At 36.9% G+C, this 25,816-nt stretch overlaps 1 protein-coding gene across 1 annotated transcript in view; it reads right to left on the reverse strand.

Annotated features, from left to right (window-relative positions):
• LOC309821822 (glycophorin-A-like) overlaps positions 1 to 25,816 on the reverse strand; it is a gene marked incomplete at both ends in the record, with an annotated part of 50,393 nt that overhangs the window by 9,823 nt on the left and 14,754 nt on the right. Inside the window, 4 exons of the mRNA XM_082653303.1 lie at positions 17,442 to 17,499; positions 18,987 to 19,072; positions 20,845 to 20,883; positions 22,864 to 22,959. Coding sequence (XP_082509429.1) covers positions 17,442 to 17,499; positions 18,987 to 19,072; positions 20,845 to 20,883; positions 22,864 to 22,959 — 279 coding nt within the window. The remainder of the gene's footprint in view (positions 1 to 17,441; positions 17,500 to 18,986; positions 19,073 to 20,844; positions 20,884 to 22,863; positions 22,960 to 25,816) is intronic.

A 25,816-nucleotide genomic window follows, 5' to 3' on the forward strand; every position in this document is an offset into this window, starting at 1 on the left:
GGAGAGGAGGAGAGTGTGATTTTTGTGTGAGAATAGGGAAGTACACGAGTATCTAATGACCAGAAGCATGAGGTCATGGCAGGGACTGTCAACTATCCACTAAAATCCATTCTACCCTTAGTACTGGGCATAGGGCTTGATTTTACCCAGACTCCATTGCAGTTAAGTGAAGAATGAGACTGAGTACTAATCAACAGAATGTGAGTGAAGATGATATATCCTCTCCCCCACTTCCCCCTCCACTCCCTTTTAGTTCTTAGTGATTAAACCTCCCATGTGTATTCCTTCTTACTATTTCCCTCTTGACTGGAATAATGATGCCCAGGGTAACTTTGGAAACCATGTGTTGAAGATGGCAGAGGTGCCATTGGCTTAGATACATGAGTGGCTACATGAAAGATAATCTCTATTCCCTGCTGACCTGGAATATTTCTGTACCATTACCTGAGCAAGAAATCAACTTTTGTGTTAGCACCATTATAAGTTGGGTTTTAAGCTGCCCTAATTAATACCATATACAATCAAGTCCATGGGATATTTTAGCAGTAATCTCAAGCAGTGAAAATACACCAACTCAAATGGGTGACAGCAAACAGACTAAGTAGGTTTGGGCCCACAATGTCATCAGGGCCTGAGGATACAGAGAAATGTCTACTCACAAGACGAGGGCTATCCAAGTGGTCAGAAAACAGACAAAAGAGTTAGGATTGAAGTTCATTTTCCAAACCTGGTAGAGGAATTATGGGATAAGCCTTTTTTTTTTCTTAACATTTTTATTGGAGTATAATTGCTTTACAATGGTGTGTTGGTTTCTACTTTATAACAAAGTGAATCAGTTATACATGTACATATATCCCCATATCTCTTCCCTCTTGTGTCTCCCTCCCTCCAACCCTCCCTATCCCACCCTTCTAGCTGGTCACAAAGAACTGAGCTGATCTCCCTGTGCTATGCGACTGCTTCCCACTAGCTGTCTATTTTACATTTGGTAGTGTATATATGTCCATATATACTCTACCACTCTCTCACTTTGTCCCAGCTACGCTTCCCCCTCCCCATGTCCTCAAGTCCATTCTCTAGTAGGTCTGCGTCTTTATTCCCGTCGTGCCCCTAGGTTCTTCATGACCTTATTTTTTCTTTTTTAGATTCTTTATATACGTGTTAGCATATGGTATTTGTTTTTCTCTTTCTGACTTACTTCACTCTGTATGACAGACTCTAGGTCCATCCACCTCACTACAAATAACTCAATTTTGTTTCTTTTTATGGCTGAGTAATATTCATTGTATATATGTGCCACCTCTTCTTTATCCATTCATCTGCCAATGGACACTTAGGTTGCTTCCTTGTCCTGGCTATTGTAAATAGAGCTGCAACGAACATTGTGGTACATGACTCTTTTTGAATTATGGTTTTCTCAGGGTATATGCCCAGTAGTGAGATTGCTGGGTCATATGGTAGTTCTATTTGTAGTTTTTAAGGAACCTCCATACTGTTCTCCATAGTGACTGTTATCAATTTACATTCCCACCAACAGTGTATGAGGGTTCCCTTTTCTCCACACCCTCTCCAGCGTTTATTGTTTGTAGTTTTTTTGATGATGGCCATTCTGACCGGTGTGAGATTTGAATTGCATTTCTCTAATGATTAATCATGTTGAGCATTCTTTCATGTGTTTGTTGGCAATCTGTATATCTTCTTTGGAGAAATGTCTATTAAGGTCTTCTGCCCATTTTTGGATTGGGTAGTTTGTTTTTTTGTTATTGAGCTGCATGAGCTGCTTCTAAATTTTGGAGATTAATCCTTTGTCAGTTGCTTCATTTGCAAATATTTTCTCTCATTCTGAGGGTTGTCTTTTCATCTTGTTTATGGTTTCCTTTGCTGTGCAAAAGCTTTTAAGTTTCATTAGGTCCCATTTGTTTATTTTTGTTTTTATTTCCTTTTCTCTAGGAGGTGGGTCACAAAGGATCATGCTGTGATTTATGTCATAGAGTGTTCTGCCTATGTTTTCCTCTAAGAGTTTTATAGTGTCTGGCCTTACATTTAGGTCTTTAATCCATTTTGAGCTTATTTTTGTGTATGGTGTTAGGGAGTGTTCCAATTTCATTCTTTTACATGTAGCTCTCCAGTTTTCCCACCACCACTTATTGAAGAGCTGTCTTTTCTCCATTGTATATTCTTGCCTCCTTTATCAAAGATAAGGTGACCATATGTGCATGGGTTTATCTCTGGGCTTTCTATCCTGTTCCATTGATCTATATTTCTATTTTTGCACCAGTACCATACTGTCTTGATTACTGTAGCTTTGTAGTATAGTCTGAAGTCAGGGAGCCTGATTCCTCCAGTTCCATTTTTGTTTCTCAAGATTGCTTTGGCTATTCAGGGTCTTTTGTGTTTCCATAAAAATTGTGAAATTTTTGTTCTAGTTCTGTGAAAAATGCCACTGGTAGTTTGATAGGGATTACATTGAATCTGTAGATTGCTTTGGGTAGTATAGTCATTTTCACTATGTTCATTCTTCCAATCCAAGAACACTGTATATCTCTCCATCTATTTGTATCCTCTTTAATTTCTTTCATCAATGTCATATACTTTTCTGCATACAGGTCTTTTGTCTCCTTGGGTAGGTTTATTCCTAGGTATTTTATTCTTTCTGTTGCAATGGTAAATGGGAGTGTTTTCTTAATTTCACTTTCAGATTTTTCATCATTAGTGTATAGGAATGCGAGAGATTTCTGTGCATTAATATTGTATCCTGCTACTTTACCAAATTCATTGATTAGCTCTAGCAGTTTTCTGGTAGCATCTTTAGGATTCTCTACATATAGTATCTTGTCATCTGCAGTAACAGCTTTACTTCTTCTTTTCCCATTTGGATTCCTTTTACTTCTTTTTATTCTCTGAATGCTGTGGCTAAAACTTCCAAAACTATGTTGAATAATAGTGTTGAGAATAGGCAACCTTGTCTTGTTCCTGATCTTAGTGGAAATGGTTTCAGTTTTTCACCATTGAGGATGATGTTGGCTGTGGGTTTGTCATATATGGCCTTTATTATTTTGAGCTAAGTTCCTTCTATGCCTACTTTCTGGAGGGTTTTTATCATAAATGGGTGTTGAATTTTGTCAAAAGCTTTTTCTGCAACTATTGAGATGATCATATGGTTTTTCTCCTTCAGTTTGTTAATATGGTGTATCACATTGATTGATTTGCGTATATTGAGGAATCCTTGCATTCCTGGGATAAACCCCACTTGATCATGGTGTATGATTCTTTTAGTGTGCTGTGGGATTCTGTTTGCTAGTGTTTTGTTGAGGATTTTTGCATCTATGATGTTCATCAGTGATATTGGTCTGTAGTTTTCTTTTTTTGTGACATCTTTTTCCGGTTTTGGTATCAGGGTGATGGTGGCCTCGTAGAATGAGTTTGGGAGTGTCCCTCCCTCTGCTATATTTTGGAAGACTTTGAGAAGGATAGGTGTCAGCTCTTCTCTAAATGTTTGATAGAATTCGCCTGTGAAGCCATGTGGTCCTGGGCTTTTGTTTGTTGGAAGATTTTTAATCATAGTTTCAATTGCAGTGCTTGTGATTGGTCTGTTCATATTTTCTATTTCTTCCTGGTTCAGTGTTGGAAGGTTGTGCATTTCTAAGAATTTGTCCACTTCTCCAGGTTATCCATTTTATTGGCGTATAGTTGCTTGTAGTAATCTCTCATAATCCTTTGTATTTCTGCAGTGTCAGTTGTTACTTCCCCTTTTTCATTTCTAATTCTATTTATTTGAGTCTTCTCCCTTTTTTTTCTTGATGAGTCTGGCTAATGGTTTATCAATTTTGTTCATCTGCTCAAAGAACCATCTTTTAGCTTTATTGATCTTTGCTATCATTTCCTTCATTTCTTTTTCATTTATTTCTGATCTGATCTTTATGATTTCTTTCCTTCTGCTACCTTTGGGGTTTTTTGGTTCTTCTTTCTCTAGTTGCTTTAGGTGTAAGGTTAGGGTGTTTATTTGAGATGTTTCTTGTTTCTTAAGGTAGGATTGTATTGCTATAAACTTCCCTCTTAGAACTGCTTTTGCTGCATCACATAGGTTTTGGGCTGTCGTGTTTTCATTGTCATTTGTCTCTAGGTATTTTTTGTATTCCTCTTTGATTACTTCAGTGATCTCTTGGTTATTAAGTAGTGTATTGTTTAGCCTCCATGTGTTTGTATTTTTTACAGATTGTTCCCTCTAATTGATATCTAGTCTCATAGCATTGTTGTAAGAAAAGATACTTATACAATTTCAATATTCTTAACTTTAACAAGGCTTGATTTGTGACCCAAGATATATTCTATCCTGGAGAATGTTCCATGAGCACTTGAGAAGAAAGTGTATTCTGTTGTTTCTGGATGAAATGTCATATAAATATCAATTAAATTCATCTTGTTTAATGTATCATTTAAAGCTTGTGTTTCCTTATTTATTTTCATTTTGGATGATCTGTCCATTGGTGAAAGTGGGGTGTTAAAGCCCCCTACTATGATTGTGTTATTGTCGATTTCCCCTTTTATGGCTGTTAGCATTTGCCTTATGTATTGAGGTGCTCCTATGTTGAGTGCATAAATATTTATAATTGTTACATCTTCTTCTTGGATTGATCCCTTGATCACTATGTAGTGTCCTTCTTTGTCTCTTGTAATATTCTTTGTTTTAAAGTCTATTTTGTCTGATATGAGAATTGCTACTCCAGCTTTCTTTTGATTTCCATTTGCATGGAAATGGAATTTCCATTTCCATCCCCTCACTTTCAGTCTGTATGTGTCCCTAGGTCTGAAGTGGGTCTCTTATAGACAGCATATATACGGTCTTGTGTTTGCATGCATTCAGCCGGTCTATGTCTTTTGGTTGGAGCATTTAATCCATTTACATTTAAGGTAATTATCGATATGTATGTTCCTATTACCATTTTCTTAATTGTTTTGGGTTTGTTATTGTAGGTCTTTTCCTTCTCTTGTGTTTCCTGCCTAGAGAAGTTCCTTTGGCATTTGTTGTAAAGCTGGTTTGGTGGTGCTGAATTCTCTTAGCTTTTGCTTGTCTGTAAAGGTTTTAATTTCTCCATGTAATCTGAATGAAATCTTTGCTGTGTAGAGTAATCTTTGCTGTAGGTTTTTCCCTTTCATCACTTTAAATTTGTCCTGCCACTCCCTTCTGGCTTGCAGAGTTTCTGCTGAAAGATCAGTTGTTAACCATAATGGGATTCCCTTCTATGTTATTTATTGTTTTTCCCTTGCTGCTTTTAATATGTTTTCTTTGTATTTAATTTTTGATAGTTTGATTAATATGTGTCTTGGTGTGTTTCTCCTTGGATTTATCCTGTATGAGACTCTCTGTGCTTCCTGGACTTGATTAACTGTTTCCTTTCCCATATTAGGGAAGTTTTCAACTATAATCTCTTCAAATAACTTCTCAGTCCCTTTCTTTTTCTCTTCTTCTTCTGGAACCCCTATAATTAGAATGTTGGTCCGTTTAATATTGTCCCAGAGGTCTCTGAGACTGTCTTCAATTCTTTTCATTCTTTTTTCTTTATTCTGCTCTGCAGTAGTTATTTCCACTATTTTATCTTCCAGGTCACTTATCTGTTCTTCTGCCTCAGTTATTCTGCTATTGATCCCTTCTAGAGAATTTTTAATTTCATTTATTGTGTTGTTCATGATTGTTTGTTTGCTCTTTAGTTCTTCTAGGTCCTTGTTAAGTGTTTCTTGCATTTTCTCTCCTCTACTTCCAAGATTTTGGATCATCTTTACTATCATTATTCTGAATTCTTTTTCAGGTAGACTGCCTATTTCCTCTTCATTTGTTAGGTCTGGTGGGTTTTTACCTTGCTCCTTCATCTGCTGTGTGTTTCTTTGTCTTCTCATTTTGCTTATCTTACTGTGTTTGGGGTCTCCTTTTTGCAGGCTGCCTGTTCGTAGTTCCCGTTGTTTTTGGTGTCTGTCCCCAGTGGCTAAGTTTGGTTCAGTGGGTTGTGTGAGCTTCCTGGTTGAGGGGACTAGTGCCTGTGTTATGATGGATGAGGCTGGATCTTGTCATTCTGGTGGGCAGGTCCACATCTGGTGGTGTGTTTTGCAGTGTCTGTGACCTTATTATGATTTTATGCAGCCTCTCTGCTAATGGGTGGGGTTGTATTCCTGTGTTGCTAGTTGTTTGGCATAGGGTGTCCAGCACTGTAGCTTGCTGGTCATTGAGTGGAGCTGGGTCTTGGTGTTGAGATGGAGATCTGTGGGAGATTTTTGCCGTTTGATATTACGTGGAGCTGGGAGGTCTCTGGTGGACCAGTATCCTGAACTTGGCTCTCCCACCTCAGAGGCACAGCCCTGACGTCCGGCACAAGGTGGCCATCCCTGGGTTCACATCAGCATGATCTCAGGCACAAACCTCCTTGTTTTTCCATTTTGTCTTTAAGTTACTTGTTGAAACAACCGGCCCACTGTCCCCAGGAGTGTCACGGCTTTGGCTGCTGGGACACCTCCAGAGCCGGCAGCCTCAGTGAGGCCGCCCTCCCCTCGGGCTCTGGGGAAGTTCAGTGACAGCAGAGGGAAGAAACCCCAAGCCAGGATTTCATAAACCATTTTTTAAATCAATATTGATCACTTTTTGAAGTAAGTCAGACAGAGAAGGACAAATATCATATGATATCACTTTTATGTGGAATCTAAAATATGATAGAAATGAAAACAGACTTACAAAACAGAAATAGACTCACAGTCATAGAAGACGAACTTACAGTTACCAAAGGGGAAAGGTGGGAAGGGATAAATTAGGAGTTTGGGATTAACATATACACAGCACTATATATAAAATAGATACAGAACAAGGTCCTATTGTGTAGAAAAGGGAACTATATTCAATATCTTGTAATAGACCAGAATGGAAAAGAATATGAATAAAGTATCAATCACTTTGCTTTAAGAAATTTTTTAAACTACGAGGAAACACAATACTAGTTGTATTTCCCTATCTACCTATAGAATATTTGAGAAAAAAGTACATGAACTCCTGGTCTGTCTTAGTTGCGATTTCAAAAAGAGTTACGAGTCATCTATGTAGTAATGTACCATTTTGGTGGGCTCTGCTCTAGGAACAGTGAAGAAGTTAGGATGGGAAGATGCTCTGTCATTGCCTTGAGACTCTCATGGAAGAAAGAATAGGCAAATCACATGATGCTAGAAGTTCATACTGTGTAGCTGTATTAAATAGGAATGAGGAAGAACGCTGGGAACTTTTACCTCCAATATACTGGAAGTTTTGTGAAAACCTCGCGGTAAGTAAATCAAAACAAATTATTAAAGGGTTTTGAAATTATTACAGGTTATCATTTCTTAGAGGATTGTGTTTAGCTTTAGAAGTGAACAAGAACTATTACATGTCAGGAGCAATGGGGAACACAAACTCCTATATCTTTTGGTCGCATGATCCCAGTGAGAGAGATGAGGGGTTCATTTGCTTTCCTTTTGTGTTTTCTTTATAAGCCTCTGTGGGAACCATGGTTACTGCTATGTGAGGTGGCCATTAGATAACCAGAAATAAACACTGTTCTGGAGTTGACTTGTTGGAAGGGGAAACAGACACAGTTTTCTGCCTTCTGTTGCTGGGGTGACATTGCTGTTGTTTCTTTGGATTTCTAAGAGGAAAAAGTAGCCTGATTCTTCTCTTTTTTTTAATATTTAAAAAATTTTATTGAAGTATAGTTGATTTATAGTGTTGTGTTAATTACTGCTGTACAGCAAAGTGACTCAGTTATACATACATGTATATTCTTTTTCATATTCTTTTCCATTATGATTTGTCACAAGATATTGAATATATCAGTAAGACCTTGTTATTTATCCATCCTATATATAATATTTTGCCTCTGCTAATCCCAAACTCCCATCCTTCCCTCCCCTAGACCCTTCCCCTTGGCAACCACAAGTCTATTCTCTATATCTGTGAGTCTGTTTCTGTTTCATAGATATGTTGATTTGTATCATATTTTAGATTCCACATATAAGTGATATTTGTCTTTCTCTTTCTGACTTACCTCACTTAGTATAATAATCTCTAGGTCTATCCATGTTGCTGCAGATGACATTATTTCATTTGATTCTTTTAAACTAGGATTTGAATGAGGTAAAATTTGTTAAGTTGTTGAAATATCATATACACACTGGCTGCTAACATTACAACAAACAGATATACATCTTAATATGAAAAAAATAGTTTTTAAGACTACAGCACATTAAAAAAATAGGATCACATTCCTCCTAAGGTGTACAGACTAAGTTATCTTATTGATGAACTAGGAAACAAAATTCTTCTGTTTCACCCTTTTTTGAAATATTTCTCTTTCAACTTTCAAGAAGTATTTTTGCAGAGTCACCACACATTTCAATCACACCCAAAAACATGTTTCATGAGATACGGGTAATGGTATGCCAAAATGTCTCTGGTGTTCAGTTTTGAAATAGAGCTCTCGCTTAAAGATATTCAGCAAGAACCCACAAACACTGGTAGCATTTTACTTTTAAACTAGTGGCACTAGTTCTTAAACAACAACAGGAAGAAAGAAACTATTGAATATTGTTGCCCATTTTTTTCTGAACTTGTTCATTTATGCACCTGTACTTCTGATTTGTTCAGAGTAAACAGGCTACGTTTTCTACCTTTTCACTTAAAAAGTAATTTATACACACATTTTCACATGGAAACAGAGTCAACATACTTGTAACTTTTTATGGCTATGGAACAGTCTATTTTGTTAAGATACTAACAAGAAAAATATGACTGACATACAGACAGTACTGAGTTGTTGGACATTTGTGCTATTTTCTTCATTCATGTTATTAGCCATTGCTATGAGTATATGTTATTTTGTAATAAATTACAAGATAATAAATTACAAATTGCTCTTCTATTTTTTATTGGAGTACCTTCTTCAAAATGGAAATACTGAGCCAAAATGTATGGGCAAATTTGTAAATTTGGGGATACATTTTTCTACTGTTTCTGAGTCAATTTAGAGAGTTATACTGATAATGTATGTGTTCTTATCCTTATGCCTTATCTATTTTCATCAACAAATGGTTTTCCTACATTAATAATTCTATCAGTATAATGGTTAAATTGAATGAATAAGACTCACAGAAGAAAATTAAAAATAACTTTAGTTATGTCTCCTGTGTCATTTAAAATGTATTCTGTGGAACTGGTTCTTCCACTGTTCTTCTGTCAAAACCTGGGTAGACTCCATTACTATTCTGGTCACTATTAAGTAATACAAATAGTCCTCCAGTTAGTAATTAAAATATCTATACCATATGACCCAGCAATTCCACTACTAGGTATATATCCGAAAAAACCAGAAACACTAATTCAAAAAGATACATGCACCCCAGTGTTCATAGCAACATTATTTACAATCACTAAGATATGGAAGTGAACTAAGTGTCCATCAGTAGATGAATGGATAAAGAAGATGTGGTGTAGATATACAATGGAACACTATTCAGCCATAAAAAAGAACAAAACTTTGCCATTTGCAGCAACATGGATGGACTTGGAAATAAGTTGGACAGAGAAAGACAGATACTATATGATATCACTTATATGTGGAATCTAAAAAATACAACAGACTAGTGAATACACCAAAAAAAGAGAAGCAGACTAACAGACAGAAGAAAATAGTGGTTATCAGTGTGGGGGAGGGGCAATATAAGGGTGGGGGAGTGGGAGTTACTAACTATTGGGTGTAAGATAGGCTACAGGGATATATTGTACAGCATGAGAAGTACAGCCAATATTTTCTAACAACTGTAAATGGAGGGTAACCTTTAAAAATTGTATAAAAACTAAAAAAAAATTTTTTTAATTTATACCAATGCAATAATCAAAATTTCCATTCTGATTTTAAATTAATATTTTTACTCCTTCTCCCACCTAAGATCAGGAAAGAGATGGTCAAATTCCTTCCCTCACCCCACCTAGAGCTTTCACTCCTCTTCCTGCATCTTGCTACCCAAAGTTTCTGACCCCTCTCTCATACGAACACAGTAAGGGAAAAATTGGGTAAGGGGGTAGGAAAGTTCTGACTAGACCAATATCTTCACAGCGGCCCAGCTTTCTACTCTTGGCAGAGATTTCCATTCAAATCTTTCTTTTGTAGGTGCTTTTGTGGGTTCTGCAAAACGTTCCCATCACTGGAGACCGCTCACCTACTATTCTCTTGGCTTCTGTAAATCCATCTTTGTCTCAGTTGGTTGTCTCCATCTTCTTCAGTCCTAAGGTATCTGGCAGCACTTCTACTTTCTATTTAAAGCTAGTCCCTCCTCTAGGAATTCATGTCTGATATGCCCAACAGTCCCCCACAACCCAGAACCCATAGAAAGCCCATAGGAAAGTCTTTTTCCCATTGGCCCCTCCCCACCAAATTTAGGAATGCTTGTCATCCCCAGCATCATTACCTGTCCTGGCTGCACTGTCGGAGCAGGACTGGGGCATCTATTGTTTAGATTCCCAAGTGAGAGTCAGACTTCTGTAGTGTTCAGAGGACACAAGCGCTCCCTTGGTGCTGACCACCCTATGCACTTCATTTTGAATAAATCTCAAGACATTTTTGCAAGGTGGTTATTCTCACCCTCACATTACGATAAGGAAACAGAAATTATGTGAATAAATAAGCAAGCGTTCAAACTCTGGCTCCAAGATCGATTCTCTTTCCATATCATGCCATGTGAAACTTTCAAGATATCACTATGTATAATGGCATTTTAAATATTAAGAAAAGCGTCATGAAATAAGTGAGTTTTATCAAGCCTCACAGGAATTACAAAAACGAATGAAAAGTCCCTGCTTTCAATGACACCCAGTTAAGTAGGGGATGGAACCCAAATAATAGTACAAGCAACACATGAGAATTCAGAGCACTTGTTTAAAGCTAGAGGCTGAAAATCTTTTATCAGTTGCCAGTAGACATAGTCCAGCTAAATAGAGCTGAGGGCACAGATTCATTAGAACTGTGTTGACATAATAAGAGGCTTATGCATGATACTGGGCAGAATTTTGTACTGATTTTTGTTTAATTGACATTTGGCTCTTAGGAGTTTCTTGTATGAAATTTGCAAAATTTGATAAGACAAATGCTGAGAATAAATCGGAAGGCTCTCCCTCAATTACTATTATGGGTATCATTACAATAACCCTTTAACCACGTCATTCCTCGCCTCCCCATGTTCTGCCTTCAAGCATCTCTCCCTTTTCTCCATTCATTTTCTCCCTACTGTAGACCCTTTGCTCACACTTAGGCAAACAAACACCCAGGCCTGAAGGATGATGTTTTCTAATCAGCTTCCCTCCCACCCCCACTCCAGTCCCAAAGTTTAAAAAATTCTAAGTGAACCATTCATAGGGGCATGATGACCTCATAGGTAAGATTTCTTTTCTATAATCTTATGATGATTTAATTATAAAAATATGAAGAGTAAAGGCCATTTTTTCCCCACAAATATTAAATTTAAATGTGAAAAATCCTTTGATAGAAGTACAGAGAAATTGAGGAAGAGTTGAAGGAGGTTAAAGCAATTCCTATTTCAGTTATTCTCTGGACTCTCTTGCCCTGGTAGAGATGGCACAGTCACTCTGATCGCTTATTGCCTTTGAGTCGTAAATTACTTTAAAGACAAGGTTAGTCTCATGTTCTCTCTTGGTTCAACATTTTGTTTTTATTTAAAAAATACATTTAAAGTTGGCTTGATGCTTGGGTCATTCTTTTGATTAATTTAACCCAATAATACTGTTAAAACTACTTTTAAATACATATACCAACAGAAATATGTTGTTCTTATTCTTTATTTTTATATAATCAATTTAGTATAAGAATACTCTCTGAACATACAAGTAGGTTAAGATTTAGATTTTTTTAACTTATTAAAAAGTAAATCTACATTCCCAGGCTCAAATATGTACATAATATTATTTACTTAATTATTACACAACAATGAAAAGCTATATGGATTTTTGTTCATTTGGAAATAGAACATCACAAGAAGGTACTTTGTTTTTACATTGCTTTTCAAGTTTTACTGTAAATGAGTGATAACTGTATAGTCACAAAGCCTTAGTCTCTTGTATCCAGAAATTTCTTTTAGATTATTTAAACCAGTTTCCAAAACTTTACTAATAAGAGAAACCAGGACTGGACAGATTAAAGAATTTAATTGACAATACAGAATACCCTTTTAATATATTTACCTGCATGTTAAATTTGCACATTTTGTTGCATTTACAGAGTTATTAGGAAGAAAAAGTCATTAATTCTTTCTCAGGATACTCTGCCCACTGACATAACTAACTCTCCCAGTCGAACACAATGCATCAGTCAGTGCCCTGAATGAGTTAATGCTCTAGACTATCAGACAGTTATTTTAAATGAGCCATTTACACATGTGTAACACCTCACTTTTTTAATGGGAAAAATCTTTTGTGTTGATTTATGCATTATAGGATGAAAGTAGGTGTCATTTTATACATCTATATCTATGTCCATATCTTTATGTGTATGTACATATGTGTATGTATGTATATGTGTATGTATGTATGTATGATGCAAGGCATTTCCAAGCACAAGCTTTATTAGTGTGACTAAAACATCATCATCATTAGTGTAATACATACCCTGCCTGTTCAGCAATGAAGGAAATAATAGCATTTCACTGTCCTCTTAATTTATTCAAAACAATGAAAATAGACTTGGAAGTTTAGAATGAGAAGAGAACTTAGATTTTATCTAGATGTTACAAGCCTTTCATTTGACAGCACAATCATTAAAATACAAAAGAATAGAATGTCAGTCTTAAAGAATTGTGGACGAAGCCAACTAAAGTTTTGGATAAGAATTCCAAGTTACTTAATTACAAAAATTATGCTAACACACAAAAACAAGCATGAAAGAAAATATTTGTCACTGGACTCATTACAATGAAATTTTCATCCTGCAATTGTACAACTTTGGAAGGTATACAATTTATTGGGTTTTTTTTACATGCTCATTTTTCACTTGACCAAAATTTACATGTTTATTTTTCACTTGACTGAAGTCTTGTCTTTGAGTTCTTCCAAAACTTGGCTTGGTGAACAGATTCTCATCGGTGACTATACTGTAGAAGGATTATAGAGAAAAACAAAACAAAACAGTAGTATAAAACATAGTTATATTTAAATACAACACGAAATTAATGCATAAAAATATTTCAGGATTCTATATTCTATCAGAGTTGTCCTGGAATACAATTGTTAAGAAATGAAAGGAATTTCTTTTCATATTAGCTCTATTAGAGTTATGTGTAATGAAAAAAAATTTCTTAGGAAATCTATTGTAAAAACCTTAGGTAAGGAACAAACATAATCACTCTTTCTAGTTTCTGCGGAGATGAGCAACTAAGAGAGAACTTGTGTAGGGGTAGAATATAGTGGGAAGGCCGTAAATGATAAGTGAGTTGAATTACAGATGTGTGTTTGAATTTAAGACAAGTAGTCTGTAATCTCTTTTAGGAATAATTTTTTTTTCTTAGACATAAGCAAGGGCAGGTCTGTACAGAAACTCACTGGTAGATTCCTCTCTGATTCTAGCATGTGAAAGAAGGGCTGATCTCCTGCACCAAATCTGACGTTCCAACTTTCTTGGCTGGTAGGTTGGATTTATGTTACTTCCGCAGACTGTGCGAAAGGGATGGGATGAACTTTTACTGTTATGGACGCAGAGCATTCTTCACAGTTTCCTTCTATTGGGGGAATTATAGGAACTGTGCAGCTCAAAATTCTCCCATAAAAAATGGGCTGGCAGGGGTCACATGTGGCCGCCACTGTGGGCAGCTAACTCAGATTCACTTATTCTCATTTCCCACCAACCATTAATCGTGTGCAAGTTCAAGGAGGTTAAAGCAATTCATGCTTTATACCCTACCATTTCTAGTTCTCATTGAGATGGTACGATCACTGTAATCTCTTATTGCCTTTGACTTGTAAGTTACTTTAGAGCAGTATTCTACAAAAGTAGGGCTAAAACAGTTTTTTGGAATCTTAGTGTTTCCCAAAATTTCCTGTGAGGTGCGGGGATTAGATTTTATAACCTATTTTGTTAGAGCAGACAGATAGCTAGATAAGAGAAGAGAAAGGGAAGCACAGGCCAAACGGCAGGAAACCATACAGCTTGTAAACAAGGGGGTCTTTGGGCAGACAAAAAAACCCAGGACTGACAGGAAACCACACATTTTGGGGTAACAGGTGTCCAGGAGGCAGACAAAGAAAGGTGGGAAAAGTCAGGAATCTCCAGTGTCCAAACGTAACCTTTTGCTCATTATGCCCTCATTACAATAAAATTAGCCTTGCAGATAAAATGTTGCCACCATGCACCGATGCTGTGACACTTCTGATCAAGGCTAAATAAGGACAAAAATCTTTCCTCTCCTTGGAAAGGTGGAGCTGGGATGAAAATCAGGGAATACAACCCCAAACTTTTCCCTCCCCAGTGAATATTCTGCCTATTCATTTTTGTACCCATATAACTGGATTGCTAAAGGAATTCAGGGCAGCTACTCACCTGAGTCTGCCCGCTCTCCCCTTGATAGCACACTATCGCTTAATAAATCCTCACTTTATTTTCTTGACCTCCGTGTCTCGTATCTGAATTCTTTCTGCGATGAGACAAGAACCTACTCTCCAGTAACAATTTCATTAACTTACTAAGACACATTTAATAACTTCATTTGCACAAATATGGGGAAATGAATTGAGCCTAAAATCTGTTTCATCTGACTTCCCATTGCCTTTACAAATATTTGAGAAATGAATGGCGAACTGAGGCATTAATCTTGCTAATGTGGAAATGCACCCAATTCCTTAACTACACCATATCCTGTCTTCTTTTATGCTTTTGCTCAAGCTCCCCTTTTGCTTAGAACTGACTTTCCCCCAGAAATGTTTCTGTGTCCCCTAAGACTGCCCTCTGGTGATTTCATTTCCAGAAGCTTTTGCTACCTGCCCCGGCCTTTTTTAGATGCTAACGCCTCTGCTACCTTAAAACTTGTTCCCTACAATGACCACAGTCTGTTTCCCCAACTAGATTCTCAGCTTCTAGAGGACAGAGATTCCTATTGGTATATCTAATGCGAGTGTGGTGCCCAGCCCACAGTAAGCATGTGGTAAATAACTAACAAGGATATATTAATGCACTTTGATGGATTAAATTGTCCCAAACTTTTGTGGGCTATTCCACAGAGAGGCTCAAGATTGTATGGGAAAAAAAAAAGCAAAAAAAAAAAGCAGACAAAACACTAAACTCTAAATTTGTCATCAAAATAAATCAGTAGTTAAAAGCATATAGAAATTTAGGTAACAACAACAACAAAAAGGTTTTTTTTTTTTTTTTTTGCGGTACACGGGCCTCTCACTGTTGTGGCCTCTCCCGTTGCAGAGCACAGGCTCCGGACGCGCAGGCCCAGCGGCCATGGCTCACGGGCCCAGCCGCTCCGCGGCATGTGGGATCTTCCCGGACCGGGGCACGAACCCGTGTCCCCTACATCGGCAGGCGGACTCTCAACCACTGTGCCACCAGGGAAGCCCCAAAAAGGTTTTGACTGGCAAATTCTCCATTTTAAAAGCAGCTTCAAAACATTTTTTTTAAACAATGCAGAATGTAGATAAAATAAATACTTAACGCATATTTGTTCTAGCTGCAAGTCCTATAAGGAAGTAACCTTAGTAAATGAAGTGAATCCGTTACATGACTCAAAACTTTTGTTGTTTTAAGTATCTGCAGATTGGGTTTTATTAATCCTGTTAGCTGAAAATTACATGTAGGCCATTCAGCCTACCGAGCATGAATTTCCTAGGACTAAACAATTATGTAACGAGAATCGTTAAGCTTTAAGAAGCTATAAGATAATGTGATGAGGCTAGTTCTGCATACAGGTTATGTGGTTGGGGGTAGAAGTTTAAAACTCTCTATTTTTTGTGACCCCAAAGTCCTAGCAAGTCCTTTGAAGATAGGTGTTAGGTATAGGGTTGAAACTGGAATCTAGAAATTTACAGCCCTTGTTAATTCTGGGAAAAACTTCAATCGATTTTGTAGAAGGCAGAATCAGTTCCCTTTTGCTTGAGCATTTAAAGCCCATTCCAGGGCTTCCCTGGTGGCGCAGTGGTTGAGAGTCCGCCTGCCGATGTAGGGACACGGGTTCATGCCCCGGTCTGGGAAGATCCCACATGCCGCGGAGCGGCCGGGCCTGTGAGTCATGGCCGCTGAGCCGGCGCGTCCGGAGCCTGTGCTCCGCAATGGGAGAGGCCACAACAGTGAGAGGCCCGCGTACCGCAAAAAAAAAAAGCCCGTTCCACAGAGACTTGTTCTTGGTGGACATATCCCCAAATAGATGTCACTTGCATTTATGTCTGAAGCAAATTTTAATAGAACTATATACTCAATTAGTGAGATTATACAACAGGCCATATTTAATAAAATTGGCTGGGTATTTAAAGACATAGAGGCAGCAACTACTACACAGCTCTTATGAATTGCTCTCATGCTGGTATGGATGCTCCAGCATTGTTAGAGTTTACTTTTTTTTCTTTTCTGCAAGAGAGTACTAATACCTGGATGTTTTTAAATGTAAAAATCTCACACTTTTTAAGGTTGGCATGAGTGCTCTTTTTGGAAAGAGTATTGGGTGAGTCGATACTATTCTGGGTGAGCAAGATACACCATTTTCCCCATGTTCGTGTCCCTCTTTGCGCCTGGGAGTGGAAATGAGAACAGAGCCAAGTGACTGGCCATTTGTGCAAAAGTCATTTGGAAATGAAGCCTGCACTATTTATAATATAAACAGGCCATAGGTACTTACTATGGCCAAGCACTGTTCTAGGTGCTTTACTTGTGCTGGTTCATTTAATCCTCATGAAACTCTGTGAGATGAAGGCCATCATCATGTCCATGTTAAATTATCTCCACATTCACTATCATCATCTCCACATGAATAGCTGGCTCAGCTGATAGCTATTACACAGCTGATAAGTGTTGGAGTATGTATTCAAATCCAGGTCTGGCTCCAGATACGGGACTATTAAACTATACCCACTGGAGGGTCTCCTATACACAACTTTGCAGTTTGAAAAATAAGAAGTACACAAATAACTTGGTTTTTACTTTACTTATCATATTTGTTTTACTTTTTTCTTTTTTAAAGATACATTATGCCTAAGGGAGAATTTCAATATGCTGCAGATAAACATTCACAAAAAAAATTCTTACAGAGGAGGCATTGATAAAATAGAATATAAATGAATCCTAATTGGATGCACCCTTCCTAACTCAGAAAGAAGTAAGTCATTAACTTACTTCCCTTTCAAAAACACAAAAGGCAATAAAAATATTAGCACCAACCTGTTTCTCCTATTTTTACAGAAGTTAAAGGATCGCTTGTTCCAAGAGTTGGATTTCTCTATGAATAAAAACCAGAATAATGTTAATACCACAGTTTTATAAACTTAGACACAATAAAGAAAAATACCTCAGATTAAAAATATGTATTTTTTTGGCTAAAGTTTGTTTTTTTTCGATTAAACTTCACTTTGCAGAGTTCTTTTGTGGGAGAAGTCGTTATTTTGTAGATATTTACAAACTTTGATTTAAACTTGTATTTGTATTTCTAAACAGCATTTGTTATTTCTGTAGGTGAATTATTACCCCAAACCTTGACTCTGTCATATTTCCCTGCTGTAATGAAAAGCCAAAATGGAAATTTTTAAAAAAGAGATAAGTTCTTTTAGTCATATTAACCATGACCCAATTCTTCTATATCCATATAGATTTTCTCTGAATTTGGCCAACTAAGTATGTCATTGACTTTTTCAGATTTTAGATCATCAACCAAGAGAGAAGACAACTAAGTTTAAGTTTGCCATCTATGCCCAAACCCAAGGAGATTACTTTTTCCCCAACATTTAAACTGCAAACGAGGGGTCATCTCCCATTCAAGTCGTTACAAAATCTTTCATATTAGAGTAGATACTCTCAATTACTTTGCTTTTATTAAGAAAGTATTATTTAGAGAAGATACGTTGACATGGAGTCATGCTAATCAATCATAGATTTGTATGATTATCAAAATCACCTAATAAAAATAGTTAAAAAAGAAAAGGGCAAAGGAACTTTATGTAGATTTACTGTCAAACTTGTTATAGGCCTGCCATTGCAATATTGTTATCTATCTAAACAAGCCTTTTTAAAAGAATATATAGTGTTTATAGTATGGAGATCACAAAGAGAGGTAAAAAATAGTGTGAATAAGAACTCAATTGTACCATTCTTTTGTGACTAGGGACTTAATGATCTATGATTATAGTTCCAATTACTAGCATTATAATCACACACACCAATGTGTGTCCGAACTGTCTTATAAAGAAAGTTACAGTAAAGGTCGTGTGCTTTGGACTCTGTCATACAGACTCAAAATTAATTTTAGGGGTGAAAAAAAATCACTCATGCTGGAAGAGTCATAGGTGGAGTTTGAAAAATCTGTCTCAGGAAATACGAGAATTAAAAAAAGCAAACGTTTTAAACATGCATAAATATATCATGTTATTTTAAATATTTTTCATACACAAATTAAACTATATACTATAATTAGAAATTTGACTATTTCATCCATATCCATCAAAATATATTAAATCAAGTTAGACAAAAAGTTTGGAGGATCTTTCATTGGAAGAGGGGGATAGATTTATATTGGGGGTTTCTTTATAGGGCAAGTGCGAAAAAAAAAATTCTGTTAGAGTAATGCAGTGACTTCTATGTGTCCAGTTGAAAAAGATGAGTTTTACGCAGTTTTGTTTCTCTTTGAGTTTAGTTGAACGCAGAGGACTAAACCCTCCTAGAGCTTAAAATTTACACCAGCATTTACAGCAAAATTAAAAACTGAGTCCTCACCTTTATCAGCAGGCCAATAAGCTGAGCACTTATGAGGATAATTCCAATGATAACAGCCATCACAGAATAAATAATGACTGTTATTACTGTGAGAGAAAAATAAAGCAGCAAATTACAAAAGTGTAAAGTAAATGACATAGCAATTGAAAAGTAAAGCAGGTAAAATCAGGGTAATATCACTTTGTCTTTTTTATAGAACGTACATTAATAAACTTTTATGTATATTTTAGTTTTTCAAAAATTAGGTTTTTCACAGTAACCACGTGGGAAACTGGGACTTTAAGTGGTAAAATCTTTTGTCCAAGGTCACACAACTAACGACAGTACCAAGACCCAGGGGTTTCAACTCCAAGTCCGGTGGAGTTTATAGGACCTCAGAGGTTTAATTACGGATAAGAGCTATGTGGACCTTCTACCCAATAAGGGAGAAACCACAGACTCTTTCATAGTTTCAGTGATATGGGAGAAAATAATGTCTTGATGTATAAAAGAGTATTGGACAGATCATAGAATCAAAAATTTGGAAGGAACCTGGTATAATCACGTTGTAAAAGGAAAAGAGGTCTAATGAGTTCAAGTTACACTAGGTGAGATAACTAGTTAGAAGTAGACTGGTAACTACTATCCAGCTCACCTATATTCTAAGCCTCTGTTCCCTCTACAGTATCCTTATGTGTAGTCTATAATAAAATCACTAAAAATCTTTTTCAAATCTTTTACACGTTGGGAGTGAAACAGAATTTAAGTTAGAGGTACTCTCACATATTCACGGCATATTTGCAGTGCTTCCAAATGAAGTATATAGAACTGAGGGCAAGACATACAGGGAAAAGAGCGTATTTATTTGGCTAGTTTATATTTAAAAGCCTTATTAGTGGTAAAAAAGTAAAAGTGGCTTTTCCTATCACTGGTATTGTCCAGCCTTCTTCTCCACTTAGCTTTAATTTATGGGATAGTGACTCAGTTATACAATCCATTTTTCTGGTGTGAGTATGGACACAGGCCAAGTGGGAAGGGAGGCCTAGAGATGCAGAGTAGTAAATAAGCACATAAATGAACCAGAGCCAAAGCGACAGCAGCACCTAAGTGGGGAAGCGACAGTCCCCAGATAGAGAGGATTGGGAAGATAGCTCCAAATTGGTAGCGCAGGGCCCAGAACAAATCCGGATGGAGACACGAATGGTCTGTATTTATTCTGGATTGGTGCCAATTAAGTAGATGATTTTTAAGCCCCTTGCTTTCTTTATAGTAGGGAGGGAGAAGTTCCAGCGTTTTATAAGCTCTAGACTTTTCTCAAGTACCCATAGTTACTTAGAAAGCTAAAAAAATATCTAACTTAAAAGAAAAATGATGATCAAATTATGTATTCCTGTTTCCAAAATGTTTAAGGAAATTATAGATGCCTATTTTAATTTTGAAAAGAGCATATTTTGTTTGCCTTTATAATTTTGTGTGACTAAAGTCAATAACATATACTCTCTTGTTTTTAAAATAAACTAGTGGTTACCAGTGGGGAGAGGGAAGGAGGACAGTCAATATTGGGGTAGGAGAGTAAGAGGTACAAACTATCATGTATAAAATAAGCTACCAGGATATACTGTACAGCACAGGGAATATAGCCAATATTTTACAATAACTATAAATGGAGTATGACTTTTAAAAATTGTGAATCACTGTATAGTACACCTGTAACTTATATAATATCGTACAGCAATTATACTTCAATTAAAGAAAACAGCAAAAAAAGAAAATAAACATAGAAAATAAAATTGACATTTCTATTTTCATAGGCATTTAAAACTAGCAAAACAAAATTTTAAATGGAATGATCATCATTCCACGTCAAATATTACCATACCTGGTTGTGAGAAATTGTGTGGATATCTTTGTCTTGCGGCTAAAAGGATAGCGTTTCAAAATAAAGTTAGAAAACATAAGGCATGTTTTAAAAATACCATTTTGGAATCAGACTGTCTAGTGGATTTCTTTTTCTTAACCGTGCTTAGAGAGCTAATGTTCAACTTTCAGCAGTGAGCTAGTAAAATGTATGAGGTAATGTCAGTCTTAACATTAGTAATTCCAATATCTACTTTCAACTACCCAACAAGTTTTCATGAATCAGAAATTAGTAAACCATCTCATGAACTAAAGGGAAGGGTGTGAAAAAGTGTTGGAAGAACCATCCGTGGACTTCCACAAGAAGCAGTGCATTTTTAAAAAATGTAAAAACGGTGATCAGAAAGGAGACGTATTGACCCATCATCCTGCATGGACATCAGTCCAACCCCAAAAGAGGCCATGTTGCTATCAATTTTCCAGATTTATGCCACAGCCACCATGAGGATCCAAACCCTTACTGTGTCTCAGCTAAGTTTTTGCCAGCAGTCCCACTGGATTCCCTTTCTGTAGAAGTTTCTAATACGGTTGCTTTAAGGCTCCGCTGGAGTTAACCTCCCCCTTATCAGTCCACAGCTAATATTTCTTTTTCTGCTGTCTCCAAATGTCATTTCATGTCAAGAAGCTGCCTTACTACTGTAGCCACACAATTTTCTTGAATTTAAATATTATGAATAACATATCACACTATGTTGTATGACATACAAATCAAGGACTTGGTTATATTTGGTCATTCTTTAGCACTTATGCATAAAGGTTAACTGGGCTTGTCTTCTCTATCTTTGTGGCAGTTGATAGTTGTGGCTGATGTATGAGCTCTGGAATAAAACAGATAGGGTTTCAGTCATCTGTATGCCTCTTACTCATTGTGTGGCCTTGCTAAGTTACTTAGTTTCTCTGTGCTTCAGTATTCTCTTGGCAAATGAAGATTATAATACCCATCTCTTTGAGTTCCTATGAGGATAAGACCAGCTAATGCATGAAAACACTTAGTACAATGCCCCACCCACCATGCCATTCTTTATTCATAGGATTCAAGGCATGTAGCACCATGTGTGTCTGGAGTTGACCCATCAATGCTTTCTGGTTTGACACTAACATGTTGGCTTCACACTGCAATCACTTTGAAAATTAGATTGTTTAACTGGACCCAGAAACCTAATAATTAGTTCCAAGCACTCAGCCTAATTTTCCTCTCTTGCTCTCTGTCCTTCTGAAAATCCATTGCTTCCATTTATCTCAGTGTATTTTTTCAATGATTCTATTAGCTAATGATCCGGTAGCCACGCTAAGTCTTCTTTGAGGCTTTATTTTAAATCCAGAGGACCCTGCCTAAACCCCACCTACAAAAGACCCTCTCCCCTTCTACTTTCAACCTGCTCTTGTAAAGTCATCTTCTTCTCCCTAGAAAAATAACCAGAGAGAGAGTGAATGCCACCTGACCGTTCTTATCTCAGCACCCAGATGGCTTATATTTTACTGGGCGCTTATGATGTGCCAGGCTCTGAGCCAAGCAATTTTACACACATTTTCTTATTTAATCCTTAGAGAACACTGTGAGATAAGTATAATGAGTCCCATTTTAAAATTAAGAAGACAGAGGCCCTTTGGGGAACTCAGGGTTCAACTCACTCAGGGTCAGCACCTGGGACAGGGCCAAGCCCTTCGCTGAGTCCAGCTGGGTTTAACCACAAGCCCCCCCCCCCCACCACTGCACTACTGGATCCCTTTTATCTGGCCCACTATTTCATGGTCACATTCGTTGTTTATGTGTTTTGCTAGATTGTTTTAATTGTTTTAACCCACAATATTTTTTCAGTGTGACAGTCCAGAAGTGAGAATTCCTCTGTGGGAGGGACTGTGTCTACTTTGCTTCCATTTCTCAGTCTTTGTCACAGTTTCCCCACAGTGGTAGGTCCCATTAAATAGAGTTGCACCATAACAGTGACTCCAGAGCAACTGCTTTAAAATATGAACAAACCTTCTTCCTTTTCTGTAGTAGGTACAGGCGTACTAGGAGGGGTTTTCTTTGGACCACTAGGAGTGGTTGATATTGAGCCGTTGGTGGAAAGCGAAGCTGTACAAGAGAGAAATTGAGAAAGGAATCAAGAATGAGGCGATGAGTGGACCAGAGAGCGTGTCACAAAAGACAAATTTATCCCACATCTCTCCCAATGGCAGCTCCAGAATTTGTACATCACAGGGCCTTACAGAGGAGGAAAGTGAGCCTTGATTTCCTCATCTGTAAAATGATAATACCTGCCTCAAAATGACATTGTGAGGACTAAGTTAAATATATATATATGTGTGTGTATTCACACACTCATCAGTTAGTACAGTACTTGGCATGTAATGGACATTACATTCAGCTTGGCTATTATTATTGATCTTATAAGGGGGGCGACTTGAAGCTGCATCTGCATACCATTTTACATAACTTTGTAAAACTGTCCATGTTAAAGAAAGATGGAGACTCACAGCAGTTATACAAAGACTGAAGTTCTGCCCCATGCCTCCACCTCCCCAGTACGATCCTATTTCCCCAGTAAAAACTAAAACAAAGACACTATTAAATTTAGTTTTCTTCTAGCTTCATAGAGGATGAGTCAGTTCTAAGGTTCTCCATCCATTCTCTCTTTCAAAAGTAGAATTTCCGAGCTCTAATAGAATTGTAGGAAATGCTGGCTCTGATCTAAGATTACTGGCTAAGGATCCAGATAACCAAGTGATGTAATGAATTCTAGGTCATGGTTATTCTTTACCCCAAACATATATGCACACAAATACAAATACAGAACATGTATTCTCATGTATCGTTTAAGATCTCATTGAATACATAATAAATTGGTTTTTATAATTAAGCAATTATCCATTTATTTCAAAATAAGTTTTATAAATTTATAAATTCTTTTATGAAGTTTTATAAATTAAAGAAGATTTTTATTGTAAAAGCAATAGATTGAATAAATTAAACTTGGAAAATACAAGAAAGGGCAAAGAAAAATACAAAAGTCATCTATCATTCCACCACCCAGAGACAGATACTTTAAACATCTTGGTATATAATCATCTGAACTTTTAGCTATTGCATCTAAATACGGCATAATTGTGTTTAAATATGTAAATAGCATTTAAAACATATATACCATGAACATATACTCTATATTTTGAATACTCTTCTATTACAAGATTTTTAATGACTGCATAGTATTCCATTGTATGAATACTGTAGTTTATTTATGAATCTCTGACTTTGAACATTCATATTATTTTTACTCTTATGAGAGTTAATACCATTCTGAGACAAACATCAGTGCACTAAACTCTGCAGAGGTATCTCTGCTCATTCTTTTGAGACACTTTAGTGAAGGAACTGGTACCCAAGTATGATAGTATGGGGGTGGAAGGACCCCTGCAAACACTTCTCAGGACAGCATCACCCTAGCTTCTCAGCTAAGTGCTCAAGGTTTCCTGGAGAATCCACAAAGAACTGAAAATGCCTTTGGCACTTCTGCTCAGTTTACTGAAAGACAGATTTCCAAGGCCTGCCTCTTTCTACCAGCTGCCAGCTACTCAGTTCACCCTCAGATTGTTCAGGCAAGAACCCACTGTCCGAAATATTTTCTCCTCTCCTATAAATCCTATTTTCACCTTGTTCCTTGACTTATCATACTGCTTGATTCATTACTTGTAATGTAAACAGTTGCCACACAAATTAGGCAAATGGTGTGACAAATAATTTGTATCTCTAAGTTATCCTTCAACATTCAGGGATGGTGGTGTAAAAGATAATATAAGAAGAAGAGTGTTTTTTAAATTGTTGTATACTTGATTTTAAATGTTTTAAGTATCCAGCAAAGGAATTCAGTTACACATATATCCATCTGTCTATTCTTTTTCAGATTCTTTTCTGTTATAGGTTATTACAAGATATTGAGTATAGCTCCCTGTGCTATACAGTAGGTCCTTGTTGTTCATCTATTTTGTATATAGTAGTGTGTATCTGTTAAGAACAAGTGTTTTTAAACAATAACCAGATGACAGGAATTTTGAGGTTTCATCAAATACCCAGATTAAAATTATGGAAAGAAATATTTTCATTAGGAATCAATGAAAGTATGTAAAAATTATAAAAAAGGATACGTAATGAACAAAAATCATCTATTTCTCTTAGTTAGTGTTACATCTTCTTTACATCTTTCAGTTCAGTGTCATTCATTCACATTTAGGGCACACGTTTATAACCCCTTGTGGATACCAATGAGCTTTTCTGAAACAAGTGTCCTGGGCTCCTAGATCCCAGGGCTGGCACATTTTGAATTCCTCAGCACTAGAACAGGGCTCTGTACATAATAGGTATTCAGTGAAATACTAACAATTGTAAATGTTTGGCCAGTTTCTTTTCTGGTTTAAAAATTTTTCTTCCAGTTTTATTGAGATATAATTGACATACAGCAATGTATTGTTTGGCCAATTTCTTATAAAGAAACACATAAGTGAGTTTCCAGATTGCATCTAAAATGAACATAACAATGAATTAAACAAGTCACATGACAAAGTGGCATGCACAGAATGAGTGTAAGGATAGTGGAAACCTGCATCTACAGAAGACCAACAAAATATTTTTGAGATTTCGATCACACACAATTTTACAACTAGAAGAAAAGAAATCCCGAAGTGAAAAAACAAAACCATACCAAATTTAAAGTTTTTAAGTGGTAAATGAGTTAAAAAGTTAAAAGTTTAACCGAAGCCATCTAGGAGTTTTGTTTGTTTGTTTGTTTTTTGCGGTACGTGGGCCTCTCACTGTTGTGGCCTCTCCTGTTGCGGAACACAGGCTCTGGACGCGCAGGCTTAGCGGCCATGGCTCACGGGCCCAGCCGCTCCGCGGCATGTGGGATCTTCCTGGACCAGGGCACGAACCCGCATCCCCT

Source organism: Grampus griseus (genome assembly GCF_964374135.1).
Source record: "Grampus griseus genome assembly, chromosome: 4".
NCBI lineage: Eukaryota > Metazoa > Chordata > Mammalia > Artiodactyla > Delphinidae > Grampus > Grampus griseus.